Source organism: Boleophthalmus pectinirostris, unplaced genomic scaffold, assembly GCF_026225935.1.
Source record: "Boleophthalmus pectinirostris isolate CB_2022bp ecotype Guang Dong unplaced genomic scaffold, ASM2622593v1 HiC_scaffold_12, whole genome shotgun sequence".
Lineage (NCBI taxonomy): Eukaryota > Metazoa > Chordata > Actinopteri > Gobiiformes > Gobiidae > Boleophthalmus > Boleophthalmus pectinirostris.
This window is the reverse complement of record NW_026571018.1, coordinates 36,605,453-36,619,197: the sequence shown is the minus strand read 5'-3', so window position 1 is coordinate 36,619,197 and position 13,745 is coordinate 36,605,453. Positions and strand designations below refer to the sequence as shown.

Below are 13,745 nucleotides of genomic sequence, written 5' to 3'. Positions count from 1 at the left end.
CACACACACACACACACACACACACACGCACACACACACACACACACACACACACACACACACAAAATCCAATACAAAAGTTATACAGTTCAACTTAAACTTTTTATTTCAACTATAGCTCTTTTATTTTATTTTATTTTTTTTCCGAGTCACTTCTTTTGGAGAGTACAGTGGTCAAGGGCAGAAAAGCGGTTTGAATAATCAGCTTTGTAAAGTTCGTCGGTGGATTTTAACTGAAAAAAACAGGATGATTTTGCGAGCAGAACGGGTCTTATGCGTGTTTGATCGCAGAGCCGTGGGCCCAGGTCTCACGGGGCTTTGTTGGTTCTAATCAGACTGAAGCGCTCGCGGACTCAAACCTCGACGCCTGTGGCACCGAAAGAGCTGAGGAAAATCCCGCAGCAGAGTTCAGGCCGAGCTCCATTTGTGAACAATAATACAGTGTGAGGTTTGTGCTGGACGTGTTTAAAACTGGCACTGACGCTTTTCTAATCAGGACAAACTGTGGTGAAACACAACACACTGTTCACAAATAACACACTGGACACTCTGCCATTTGTGCAAACACCAAAAAACACATTTCTTTTCTAAAAAAAAAAAAAGATTTTGTAGAAGAATAACCAATTTGAACTAGAAAAAAACTCTTAAAAAAATAAAAGTTAATTTTTTCTTTTCTTTTTTGATTAAAAAAATAATAAATAAAATAAACATGATAATACAGGGTGTCCCAAAAAAATGTGACCTCATTTCTCAGGTCAATAATTTTGGCAATTCTTGTTGAAATAACCTGAAATTTTCACAGAATGTATAAAAACAGATCAAGATTTTTTTATTTAATGTTTAGATGTTATAATATTTTTGTTCTGTTACTGCATCTTTAAATATACAGGGTGTCCCAAAAACTTTGATACTGAACTTTGATTTCGCAGGACAGTAATTTTGGCAATTCTTGTAGAAATAAACAAAAAAAAAATTCACAAAATGTATAGAAACAGATCAAGGTTTTATATGTAATGTTTTATTTTTGTTCTGTTTTCAGGTTGAGCCGTTCACTCAAAAACAAAAGTCATTTTGCGTCGTGGAATCTGCTGCACACACTCACCCAACACTGTTCAACTTCAATGCAACATTTGGAAAAACTTTAAAAAATGTAAAGAGGACAAAAATTGTTTTTTATCACCTAAAAAACATAGCCAGAGTCCGCCCCATTCTCTCTCTGGCCAACACAGAGACGCTGATGCTTTTATCACCAGTCGAATAGACGACTGTAATGCCCTGCTCTCTGGTCTTCCCAAAAAGAGTATTTCAGGTTTGCAATTATTACAAAATTCAGCAGCACGTGTCCTGACGAGGACCAGAGGGCGGGACCACATTACACCGGTTTTAAAATCACTGCATTGGCTCCCTGTGAGTTTCAGGATCGATTTTAAAGTTCTTTTACTGGTTTTTAAATGTCTTAATGGTCTTGGGTCTTCTTATCTTTCAGAACTGCTTTTACCTTACGAACCCTCGCGGACCCTGCGCTCCTCCGGCAGCAGCTCCTGGTCATTCCCAAAGTCAGGACACACACTCACGGAGAGGCGTCTTTTCAGTATTATGGCCCTCGTCTATGGAACTGCAGCCGGAGGAGCTCAGGGCTGCAGAGAACATTCATGTTTTTAAGAGTAGGCTCAAGACCCACCTTTTTAGCTTAGCTTTTGATTGAAATCTTATACTTTTACTTGTTTTTATTGTACACATTTTATTATATTTATTTATTTTAGGCATATTTTTTAGGATTTCCAGTGTCTCCTCTGTAGGAGCCTCTGCATCGGGAGTGGAGGTCGGCTGTGGCTGCTGGGTCTGTCATGTGGGCTCCTGGTGGAGAAGAAATGTGTTTTTTGGTGTTTGCACAAATGGCAGAGTGTCCAGTGTGTTATTTGTGAACAGTGTGTTGTGTTTCACCACAGTTTGTCCTGATTAGAAAAGCGTCAGTGCCAGTTTTAAACACGTCCAGCACAAACCTCACACTGTATTATTGTTCACAAATGGAGCTCGGTCTGAACTCACAAGAGATTTTCATGAACTTGCTCGACCTTCTCTTCTGATGATGATCATGGTACCGGATATTTTAGCCCAACATAAGCAGCCTTCCTCTTTACATTTTTGGTACCAAGTCCAAATTTGTTTTGCCAGTTGGTGAAGTTTTTCCAAATGTTGCATTGAAGTTGAACAGTGTTGGGTGAGTGTGTGCAGCAGATTCCACGACACAAAATGACTTTGTTTTTGAGTGAACGGCTCAACCTGAAAACAGAACAAAAATAAAACACCTTCCAAGTACATAAAAAGCCTTATCCAAGACAGTCCTTCCTTCCAAGTACATTTCGCGCAGACAGTTCCTTCCTTTCCAAGTACGCCGCGCAAGACAAGTGTTCCTTCCAAGTACGCAGACAGTCCTTTTTCCAGACAGTCCTTCCTTCCAAGTACGCCGCGCAGACAGTCCTTCCTTCCAAGTACGCCGCGCAGACAGTGTTCCTTCCAAGTACGCCGCGCAGACAGTCCAGACATTACGCCGCGCAGACACAAGTACGCCGCGCAGACACAAGTCAGTTCCTTCCAAGTACGCCGCGCAGACAGTGTTCCTTCCAAGTACGCCGCGCAGACAGTGTTCCTTCCAAGTACGCCGCGCAGACAGTGTTCCTTCCAAGTACGCCGCGCAGACAGTGTTCCTTCCAAGTACGCCGCGCAGACAGTCCTTCCTTCCAAGTACGCCACGCAGACAGTGTTCCTTCCGTACAGCGTGCGAACAGTCCCCCCGCGTCCCATACGCCGCGTGAACACTCCCTCCTTCCGTACGTCGTGCTGCCTGCGCAACAAAACTAGAACTCAAACAGGTTATTTCTAAAAACAGCTCTAAAACCAGGACTAAAACAGGATTTTGTCAGGACTTAACCATGCCGCCGGATCGCCCACCGCGCCTCCTCTCATACGCAGCCCAATTTCTTTCGCCTGTCCGTGTTTGATAGAGTTTAAGAAAGCAAAGGTTCCCATCCTGCGGGACTTGCGGGCGCGGGACAAAATATTGCAGATGCGGGCGGGAGCGGGACTGAAAATTACAATTCTTTGCAGGAGCGGGACTCAAAATTTGGTCCCGCGCAGACCTCTACTTCAGATCACACAGCTTCACCTAGAACGTTCCACCGTAAATCGACATTACACTTATCTGTCTCCACGTTTAAAGATGACACGGGTTTTTAAAAGGCCCACATTAGGCTGTTTTCTCGTCTAGGTTATAATAGGAGGAGGGGAAGACATGGAGAGGAGGAGGGAGAGAGATGGAAACGAGGGGTAAGAAAAAAAGACAGGACAGACGCAGAGGAGGAGTCAGGGAGGAGATAAACCGGGAGGGATGGAGCGGATTCGGAAGAAAAGATGGAGAGGAGGAGAGAGGGAGTGTGCGACCACGAGAAAAACCTAGGAGGATGGAGAGGAGGAGGAGAGGAGGAGGAGAGGAGGAGGAGAGCAGCTTTGTTGATGAGGGATTTGGTGAACTGGAGTGTGTGTTGCCGTGCGCTCGCTCCCACCGCTCTGTGTGCATTTAAATATAGACTTCATAATGACACACGGGCCGGGGTCAAAATACAAAAGTGCATTTATTTAGAATCTGTAATTTTTCATTACAGATGAAGATTTTACTTCTGTGGAGAATTAACTGTAACACGGAACATATTTAAATCTGTGTATCATTCGTTCATTCGTTCATTCGTTTTTCAATATAAAAATAAGAAAACGAAAAAAACAACAGTTTTTTTCACTATTTGCCTCCAAAACCAAAATGAAAAAACGGATAACGATTCGTTTTTTCAGTTTTTGATTTTGTGTTTAAATGAAGAATGGAAAAAAAAACGGAGAGCGGGACTGGACCGGGACCGGGACCGGGACCAGACCGGGACCAGACGGGACCAGCGGGACGGGACCACGGGACCACCGGGACCAGCGGGACCAGCGGGACCAGACCGGGCAGGACTCCGAGCTTTGACTCCGAGCTTTGACTCCGAGCCTCCGCGGGGTCCGAGCCTCAGCTTCGAGCTCCGACCCTGTCGTGGGCTCTGAACCTCTGGTCTGGTCCTTGTCTGGTCCTGGTCTTGTCTCGGTCTCAGGCCCGCTCTGGTCCCGCTCTGGTCCCAGTCTCAGTAGCGCTCTGGTCCCGGTCTGGTCCCGGACCTGGTCCATTTGAACCAAAAGCTCTTAGTTCGGTTCGTTTTCGTTGGTGTGAAAGCGTCAGTTGGATGCTTTGCTCCACCTCAGAACCAGCCTCAGTTCTTGAGCATTTATTAATGATTATTAAGCCATGAGAGAATGATTTACTAATAATGCATTATTGTTTCTCTGGAATTTGACCAACTTTAACAAATGCTTAATAAATATAATTACCCTTCACTTTAGAAAAACTCTCAGAAAGACTTAACTAACAGATAACAGCTGCCTGAATGATCACTGCATTGTATTATTAGTAAATCATTCTCTCAAATGCTCAAATGTGAACTTAAATATACATTTGTAAACATGCAAATGGTTAGTTCATGAGTAATTAAGAAGTATTGAGTAACTATTTACAGCACAGGTGAATTAAGTGCAAGTTAAGTGATAATTAAGGTAGTAATTAAGTAGTTACTAAGCGTGAATCATTATTAATTAAGCCTTTGTTCATGCTTTATTAAGGCTAAATAAGGTGTAGTTATTATAAAATGTTACCTTATATTTTATATTTTATAAAGATTTGAGTGTTTCCAGTCATTTCTTTCTCTTCTATAGTGAGAGTCTTATTTGATAAAAGATCTGGGCCTGTGGAAACGAGCTCCTCAAATTCATCTAAATGAGTGAATAATGGTGATTCTACAGTGGGAGCATTATCGGATGGTTAAATTGTAATGTCGATATGTGCTTCCTTTAATCGGAGCCGATTTGAGCAGAATACGACTGTCCAAATGAACTACCTACACAGATTCATATAAATGAGTTTAGATCTCCAGGGAGACCCCCCCGTGGCATTCCCAGGCCAGCCCAGACACATAGTCCCTCCAGTGTGTCCTGGGTCTTCCCCGGGGCCTCCTCCCGGTGGGACATGCCCGGAACACCTCCCGAGGGAGACACCCAGGAGGCAGTGTTGGGAAGGTGACTTTTAAAATGTATTCCCCTACAGATTACAGATTACATACCCCAAAATGTAGTTTGTAACAGAATCCATTAAAGTACTTAAGGTGAGTAACGTAATCTGAATACTTTGGATTACTTGATTTGCTGTAGAGAAGCAAAGACCAGACTTTCCTTAACCATATTAAAAAATATTATTGATAGAAGAGGAGGAGACACGGTCTGCGCTGCATGGTTTAATCCTGTTAAATCCTGTTTTAGACCTGGTTTAGTAGACCTGGTTTAGACCTGGTTTAGACATTGTTTTAGACCTGGTGGTTTAGACCTGGTTTAGTGTCCGGCAATGAGTGGAATTCCAGAAAAAAAAAAAAAAAAAAGGGGATATAGCCCAAAATGTAAAAACAGGAAAATACCGCCATGTAATCCATTTATTTCAACAAAGTAACTGTAATCCAATTACCACTCACTGAAACAGTAACTGTAACTGAATACAGTTACTCATAATTTGTACTCTGATTACGTAACTCTGGTACATGTAATCTGTTACTCCCCAGCACTGCCTGGAGACATCCAGCATCAGTGTGACTGAGCTCCTCACTCTGTCTCTAAGGAAGCACCCAGACTCCCTGCAGAGGAAACTCACTTCAGCCACTTGTATTCGTGATCTTTTCCTTTCGGTCATTACCCAGAGCTCATGACCATAGGTGAGGAGAGGAACAACCAGAACAGCGACCGCATCACTGCCGACCTGTCAATCTCACGCTCCATCCTCCCCTCATTCGAGAACAAGACCACGAGATACTTGAACTCCTCCACTTGAGGCAGGGACTCATGGCCTCAGGTTTGGAGGAGCTGATCTCTTCATCCCAGCGACTTCACACTCGTCTGTGAACCGCCCCAGTGCACATTCGCAGGACCTGGTTTGATGAAGCTGTTATTTATTTAAATGGTAATTTTCTTTGCTTAATGGTTGTTTTGTTTGTATCACGCATCCTCAGATAATATGCTAATGATAAAAACAGATCTGTGATGAATTCATTTACTTACTTTCATCTTAAAATAAGTCACCTTTTATGAGCAATTTGTCTGTGAGAACAGTACAACAGCATTTTCAAATCAATAAAAGGTAACATGGTGATCTAAATATATTATGTGTTACAGTTCATACCTCGCAGAAGTTTAATACTCCCTCTTTAAACTCTACTTTTGTATTATTTCAGGAGGAACAGTTCAGTCACAGTTCAATAAAAAAAACAAAATCCCAAAATTGAAATTCAGTTTGGACAGAGAAAAACAGAAGCATGTTTTTCATTGTTAAAAAAGAGAATTTGAAACTTCTCTGGAACAATTGTGTGTTACAATTTTGAACGAAATATGAGTTTTTGTGCCGGAGAGGAGGAGAAGGGAGGGAGGAAGAGGATATAGGGGAAAGAGATAGAAGATGAGGAGAGAGATAGTGGGAGAGAAAAGAGACAGAAAGAGGAATGCCGGGTGTACACTGTGTGATATTTTCGGTCGTGTCACTCAGCCCCAGCTTAAACTGTACGAGCAAATCACAGGGTTTAAAAGTTCACAGCTCAAGAATCATGTTCTCACACTGAACGAACCGATGCTTGAACGCGACCTGCCTGCGCACACTGTACGTCCACATAACGACCGGAGCTGTTGTAGAAAACCACGAAGAAGAAAACCACGGAATTAGAAAATCACAGACATGCGGAGACACAATGATCCAGGCAAAAAACAGACGCGCTGCTTTGGCAATTTGTTCCATTCTCTGCGCAGACAAGCCCAAAAAGAAGAGGCGACGAATCTGGTCAAAGAACTGGCTGCGCAGACGTGGGCAGACGTGGACAGACGTGGGCAGACGTGGGCAGACGTGGGCAGACGGGCAGACGTGGGCAGACGTGGGCAGACGTGGGCAGACGTGGGCAGTACGGGTTGTCAGTTCTTTAGAAGGAACTGGAGGTAAGTCGCATCAAGTTTTTCACCAAACTTCTGTTCTGTGTTGCTCGATCAGCTGCGCCTCCATGTCCTGTGTCCAGAACAGTCGCCGGTGCCATCGTCCTTCGCAACCTCAAATCCTGCTTCCACTTCTGTGTCCGCACATGCTCAGTCTGACAGATTCTGGCAAATCGGCTTGTGGAACGACTTCAACAGAGCGAAACCCTCACGAGAGGCGACTGGATTTCAAGCAAGGACAGGAGAGATTTTCTTGTGACCTACGAATGCCGATCGGGAGCTGGTCGTGAGGTATAAATCGGTTTTCTTCACCCCATGTTTACTACACGAAGCACGACACACGATGAAGCCAAAACTCGGCCCGATCCCCAAAACAGTCGCACGAGTGACAAGTGTGAAGAATCCCTCAGTCGTCCAGGTAGAATCCATGTCGAGGAGAAAATTCCGTTTGTCGACTGGACAAAAGTTAGTTTGGTTGAAGAAGTTTTGCAGCTCATCCAAGCTGCTTCTTCAGTTCTGGTCAGACGCTGGTGACACTTCCTTATATCTGCAGGGAGGAGCTAACTACACTGAAACTACACTGAAACTAACACACACTTGTTTACAGTTTCTGTTTGTTAGTTGGGCCTATTGACCTGTACAGAGTGTGAGGTTTAATTAGCAGAACAATTCATGGCCATAATGAAGCTTCCACACCTCTGGACCTGACCTGGATACACCTGTTGTTCTCTTGTTTGTTTTGATGTAGGTTTGAGGATGGACGTGTAAATAGGAGACAGATGGTGTCTGAATCCATTTTTGTTTAGAGAAGGATTCTCTTTCTTAACAAAAATGTCTTCTTTCACTCCCCTCTCAAACCAATTCTTTTCTCTGGCTAAAATCTGTACGTCTCTGTCCTCAAATGAGTGACCCGTGGCTTTTAAGTGGAGATGTACAGGAGACTGAGGTCCACTGCTGCTCTCTCGTCTCTATAGGCGAGTTTCATTGTTGACAAAAGTGCGCGTTGCATGATGGGAATTATTTTGGCCGGCGGCAAGAAACACTAATTCAACATGACGGACGGAGCGAGAAAGCACGTAAAGGGTATTGATCCCGGTTATTTATCCACTCTAACAGCAGAGGACCCAAGACCATTTGACCAGAAATTGGTCATAATCATCGACGGACGACAAATCACCCTTTTCAACCCCGACAAAAGGTGGACCAAACCAAATTTCTGGTCAGAATCTCCAACTACCTGGACAAATATTCACTTGGGCGATATCCACAATGACTTGGTGGAAACTCCTGGGCCATTCACAGCAGAAAAGATGAAAACCTCCAAGAGTCTCGATGTGTTGTTGAACTTGTTGGAGTCCACGGTTTGTTAGGATCTTCTACGTTTGCTCTGCGGATGTTTGAAAGTCGTTTAATTCGCCGTTAGTGGTTCTTTTCACTCAGAATACGAAAAAGACATTTTCCTTCTTCCGTGCTTCTATTTGTGCATCCGATAATGCAGCAGGAATTTACCATTATCGGGGATAAATACGCGAGGTTACGCACTGTGTTTGACCGTTACCGTGTTTCTTGCCGCTGACCAAAATATTTCCCAGCAGCAACGCGGGCTTTTAATAACAATGACGTCAGCTGAAACTCGCCTATTGGTTCATCCTCTTGTGAAGTAGCTGTTTTGTTTCTCCAGTGTAGCGTTCACTGCTCTGAATGGAGTAGACCACATTTCTTTGTTTGTGTCTCGGTGTTTTGTCCTTTGGGTTGGGCCAGTTTCTGTCTTAAAGTGTTCGTAGGTTTAAAATAGACCGGGATCTCATGTTGTCTGAAGATCCTTTGTAGGTTTTCAGAAACACCAGCCATGTAAGGAATAGTTACGAGTGAAAAATCGGCTCAAAAAGGGTCAAAAATCGCACAGTGTACACCCGGGTTAAGACAGGAGTAGAAGGGACGATGGAGAGAGGATAGAAGTGGAGAAGAGAGATCGAAAGAGACAGGGGGATGAGACAGGAAGAGGATGGGATGAGAGGAAGGGGAGAGAAAGGTTAAAGGTTGTATGGAGGATTTTTTTTGTTTCAAATTGTCAATGATAGCATTATAAGAGTGCAGTAGCCTTGTAATTATGATGACCAAAAAAAAGAGAATAAAAATTCATCAACTCTGGACGTGGTGGGGCTAAACATTTGCCAATAGATAACGACACTGCCTCGTTATCTGTGAGCTGACAGGCTGTCAATCAAACTCCCTACGTTTCTAGTGTAACTGACTTGCCTGCGCCGCCGGTACGTGGTTTACGTACGACTGTCACGCAGTCCACAGACGCAAGACGCACAGACGCTGTTTACTCCACCAACGCAACAGTTCTTAGCGGCTTTTTTTGACCTATATCTTCCTCGCAGTTCGCACAAAGTTTGTTGCAATGGACGACAAGAATCCAGGAGCAGTTCGCCGCAAAAGAAAGTCAATTTTTGAGGTCGCTGAAAGAAGAAGACAAGGGGAAAAGCAGCGAAGCCAAACTAAGGTGATTCTTGTAGATTCATTCCAGCGATGGCGCGACTGAAGCAGACGCAGGGTCTAAAGACTGACGCACTGGTCCACAAATTACTCCTGGACAGGAAACTTCTGCTTATTATGAAAACGTACTTTATTTCCAAGAGCTAGACAAACGTTTTTCAGGACACGAAAGCGATATCCTATGTCTGAAAACGTCATTTTCAAGGCAAAGAAAGAGTCCGCTTGCTGCTGCGTGTTGTAGCTAGTTCATTCACACTGAATCTCCGCGCACTCTTCTCTGCACCCCTTTCCTGCTCCTCTCCCCGCTGCCCAATCCTGCTCTTCCCCCGCTCCTCACTTCTCCGTCTTGCCTAACCAACACTGTAGTTAGTTGTTTACAAGTCATGTGCAGTTCACCGGACTGTAAACAAACCTGTTTCTGGCGTAAGGAGGAGGAGGGAGGAGGCGTTTCTACGTAGGAGCTGTAGGGGAGGGGGGGTGGTTTCACGCATGCGCAACATTTGAAAAAGGACAAACAGTTGCTGGATTTCTCGTTCCTTGGAAAATCCTCTATACAACCTTTAATGAGGAGAGAGAGAAAGAGGCAAAAGGTGAAGCAGAGAAACAGGGATGGGAGAGATGCTGAAGAAGAGAGAATAAGGGAAAGCGACACAGCGGAGAGAGGGAGGAAGAGAGCAGAGAGAGAAAGAGAGATAGAGCTGTTGTTTTGGGTTGTGATTTGTGCCGGTGTTTATCAGAGAACAGTCCCCCTCACTCACGCTGACGCTGTTCAACTTTAGGTGACTCCTGAGGCTGAGCTGCTGCTGCTGGCGTCAGGCTGCTCTCTCATTCTTTTATTTTTCACACAAAACTGCAGAAACAACCAGAGCCGAGCTGTTTATGCATCTGTGACATTTACTCATCCAACCACAGCAGCACGGAACAGAAGGACCCGGTCTAGGCCTGCTCTGGACCTGGTCTAGACCTGGTTTAGTCCTGGTTAGTCCTGGTTTAGATCTGGTTAACATCTGGTTTAGTTCTGGTTTACCTCTGGTTTAGTTCTAATTAGGTCCTGGTTTGTTTCTGGTTTAGATCTGGTTTGGACCTGGTTTGGTGCGGGTTTAATGCTGGTTTAGTCCTGGTTTAATCCTGGTTTAGTATGGTCCTGGTTGGTTTAGTCCTTTAGTGGTTGGTAGTCCCTGGTTTGGTTAGTCCTGGTTTAATCTTGGTTGGTCCTGGTTTGGTTTAGTTCTTAGTGGTCCTGGTTTGGTTTTCCTGGTTTAGTCCTGGTTTAGTCCTGGTTTAGTCCTGGTTTAGTCCTGGGTTGGTCCTGGTTTTAGTCCTTTGGTCCTGGTTTAGACCCTGGTTTAGACCTGGTTTAGTTAGGTCCTGGTTTAGTCCTAGGTCCTTTGGTTTCCTGGTTTAGGTTTAGTTTTGGATCTAGCTGGTTTAGTCCTGGGTTTCGTCCTGGTTTAGTCTTGGGTTGGTCCTAGTTTAGTCCTGGTATAGTCCTGGTTTAGTCTTGGGTTGGTCCTAGTTTAGTTCTACCTCAGTTCGGGTTTAGTCCTGGTTTAGTCTTGAGTTGGTCCTGGTTTAGTCCTGGTTTAGTCTTGGGTTGGTCCTAGTTTAGTTCTAGCTCAGTCTGGGTTTAGTCCTGGTTTAGTCTTGAGTTGGTCCTGGTTTAGTCCTGGTAGCGTCCTGGTTTAGTCTTGGGTTGGTCCTAGTTTAGTCCTGGTTTAGTCTTGAGTTGGTCCTGGTTTCGTCCTGGTTTAGTTCTGGTTTAGTCCTGCTTTGGTCTTGGTTTAGTCCTGGTTTGTAGCCAGTCCCTGTTTGGTCCATAAATCATTTCCTATTCTTAATCTAAAACTTGGCTCTGAGTCGGCTCCTGTACCTGCTCACCTTGTTGAACTTCATTAGACTGGAGCTGGGTGCTGTGGGTCTTTAGTTCACTTCTTCACACAGTCTGTGGTTATGAAGAGAGCACAAACCCGACAGAGCTCCTTTATCTCCGCTCTCGTCCCTCGGTCCTGCTCTGCCTCTGGCCTCAGCTGCTCCTGCTCCAGCTTCACCCGGGACAAACGCTCGCCTCAACTCACGTCAACATCCATTATACATCCTCTGTTAAAGGTTGTATAGAGGATTTTCCAAGGAACGAGAAATCCAGCGACTGTTTGTCCTTTTTCAAATGTTGCGCATGCGTGAAACCACCTCCCCTCCCCCTACAGCTCCTACGTAGAAACACCTCCTCCCGCCTCCTCCGTTACGCCAGAAACAGGTTTGTTGTAAACAACTAACTACAGTGTTGGTTAGACAAGACGGAGAAGTGAGGAGCGGGGAGAGAGGAGAGGGGGGTGCGCGGAGATTTCCGTGCCGGAGAAGTGAGGAGCAGGGGGAAGAGTGGATCGGGCAGCGGGGAGAGGAGCAGGAAAGGGGTGCAGAGAAGAGTGCGCGGAGATTCCGTGCGAATGAACTAGCTACAACACGCAGCAGCAAGCGGACTCTTTCTTTGCCTTGAAAATTACGTTTTCAGACATAGGATATCGCTTTCGTGTCCTGAAAAACGTTTGTGTAGCTCTTGGAAATAAAGTACGTTTTCATAATAAGCAGAAGTTTCCTGTCCAGGAGTAATTTGTGGACCAGTGCGTCAGTCTTTAGACCCTGCGTCTGCTTCAGTCGCGCCATCGCTGGAATGAATCTACAAGAATCACCTTAGTTTGGCTTCGCTGCTTTTCCCCTTGTCTTCTTCTTTCAGCGACCTCAAAAACGGACTTTCTTTTGCGGCGAACTGCTCCTGGATTCTTGTCGCCATTGCAACAAACTTTGTGCGAACTGCGAGGAAGATATAGGTCAAAAAAAGCCGCTAAGAACTGTTGCGTTGGTGGAGTAAACAGCGTCTGTGCGTCTTGCGTCTGTGGACTGCGTGACAGTCGTACGTAAACCACGTAACGGCGGCGGCGCAGGCAAGTCAGTTACACTAGAAACGTAGGGAGTTTGATTGACAGCCTGTCAGCTCACAGATAACGAGGCAGTGTCGTTATCTATTGGCAAATGTTTAGCCCCACCACGTCCAGAGTTGATGAATTTTTATTCTCTTTTTTTGGTCATCATAATTACAAGGCGACTGCACCTCTATAATCTATCACTGACAATTTGAAACAAAAAAAAATCCTCCATACAACCTTTAAGAGCAATTCAATAACACACACACACAGTCCCACACACGTGCACACACAGACTCACACAGACTCTCACAGGCTCGTCCTGCCAGCCAAACGTGTAATACAGTGTAAGCATCAATTATTCACTGCCCCCCCCTTAATGGAGCTTTGTGCCAATTCACTTTCTCTGCATCTGCGTGGGGCCAGAATGAGTCACTGCAAAAGGATCGGCGCTGAAGGGAAGGTTTCTGGTGGAAGGAATTAAAAATACCAAAATATGTGTTTGGCTGCTGCATTAAAATGTTTATCCAAGCAGAGGAGCAGATGTGAGTGAAGTCAGTCTGTAGAGACACAACGGAGACGCAGTGTTTGTCTGGAGATGGAGGAAACGTTGGGTTATTTAAAGGAACTGAAGCCTGCACTTTTATACTTTCACAAAATGAACAGTAATCAGAGCTGAGCCTGAATAACCAGAGTCTTCACCTGCAGATACCGACACATCCACGTGCGTCTCACTCTCAGTACTAGTCGATCTCACCTGGGACAGAGGGGGAGGGGCTTATCCAGTTAAAAACCTGCATTTGATTATTTTATAACTCCCACTTGGACCTCGGATTTGACGTCACATCCAGGCTTGAAATGTATTATTATGTTTTGCATGTCGGACTCGGAGAGAAGCATGTAGACCAGGCATGTCCAAACTATGGCCCGGGGGCCAAATGCGGCCCTCAGACAAATTTTTCTTGGCCCTCAGGCTTCCAGGTGAATTGGTCCAAATTGCCTTGCATCAATTAAAAATGTACTTTTTACTGCAAGTTTTTTGAAAATCTACCTTGATAAAGCCAGTATTTAATATTTAGTTTGTGGTTTTAAGGATCTTAGCATGAATAAAGACTGATGGCTTATTTTAACGTGTTTAAACATGCACATATTTCAGTTATTCACTGTATTCGCTCCAGTCTACGGCCCTTGATCGGCCCTCTGCTTCATCTGTGTTTAGATATGTGGCCC

The 13,745-nt window shown here is 44.8% G+C and overlaps 1 protein-coding gene across 1 annotated transcript in view; it reads right to left on the bottom strand.

The window, feature by feature from the left end:
* Positions 1-13,745, bottom strand: part of fstl4 (follistatin-like 4) — a 433,986-nt gene that overhangs the window by 359,065 nt on the left and 61,176 nt on the right. The window contains exon 2 of the mRNA XM_055148279.1: positions 2,361-2,845. Coding sequence (XP_055004254.1) covers positions 2,361-2,845 — 485 coding nt within the window. The remainder of the gene's footprint in view (positions 1-2,360; positions 2,846-13,745) is intronic.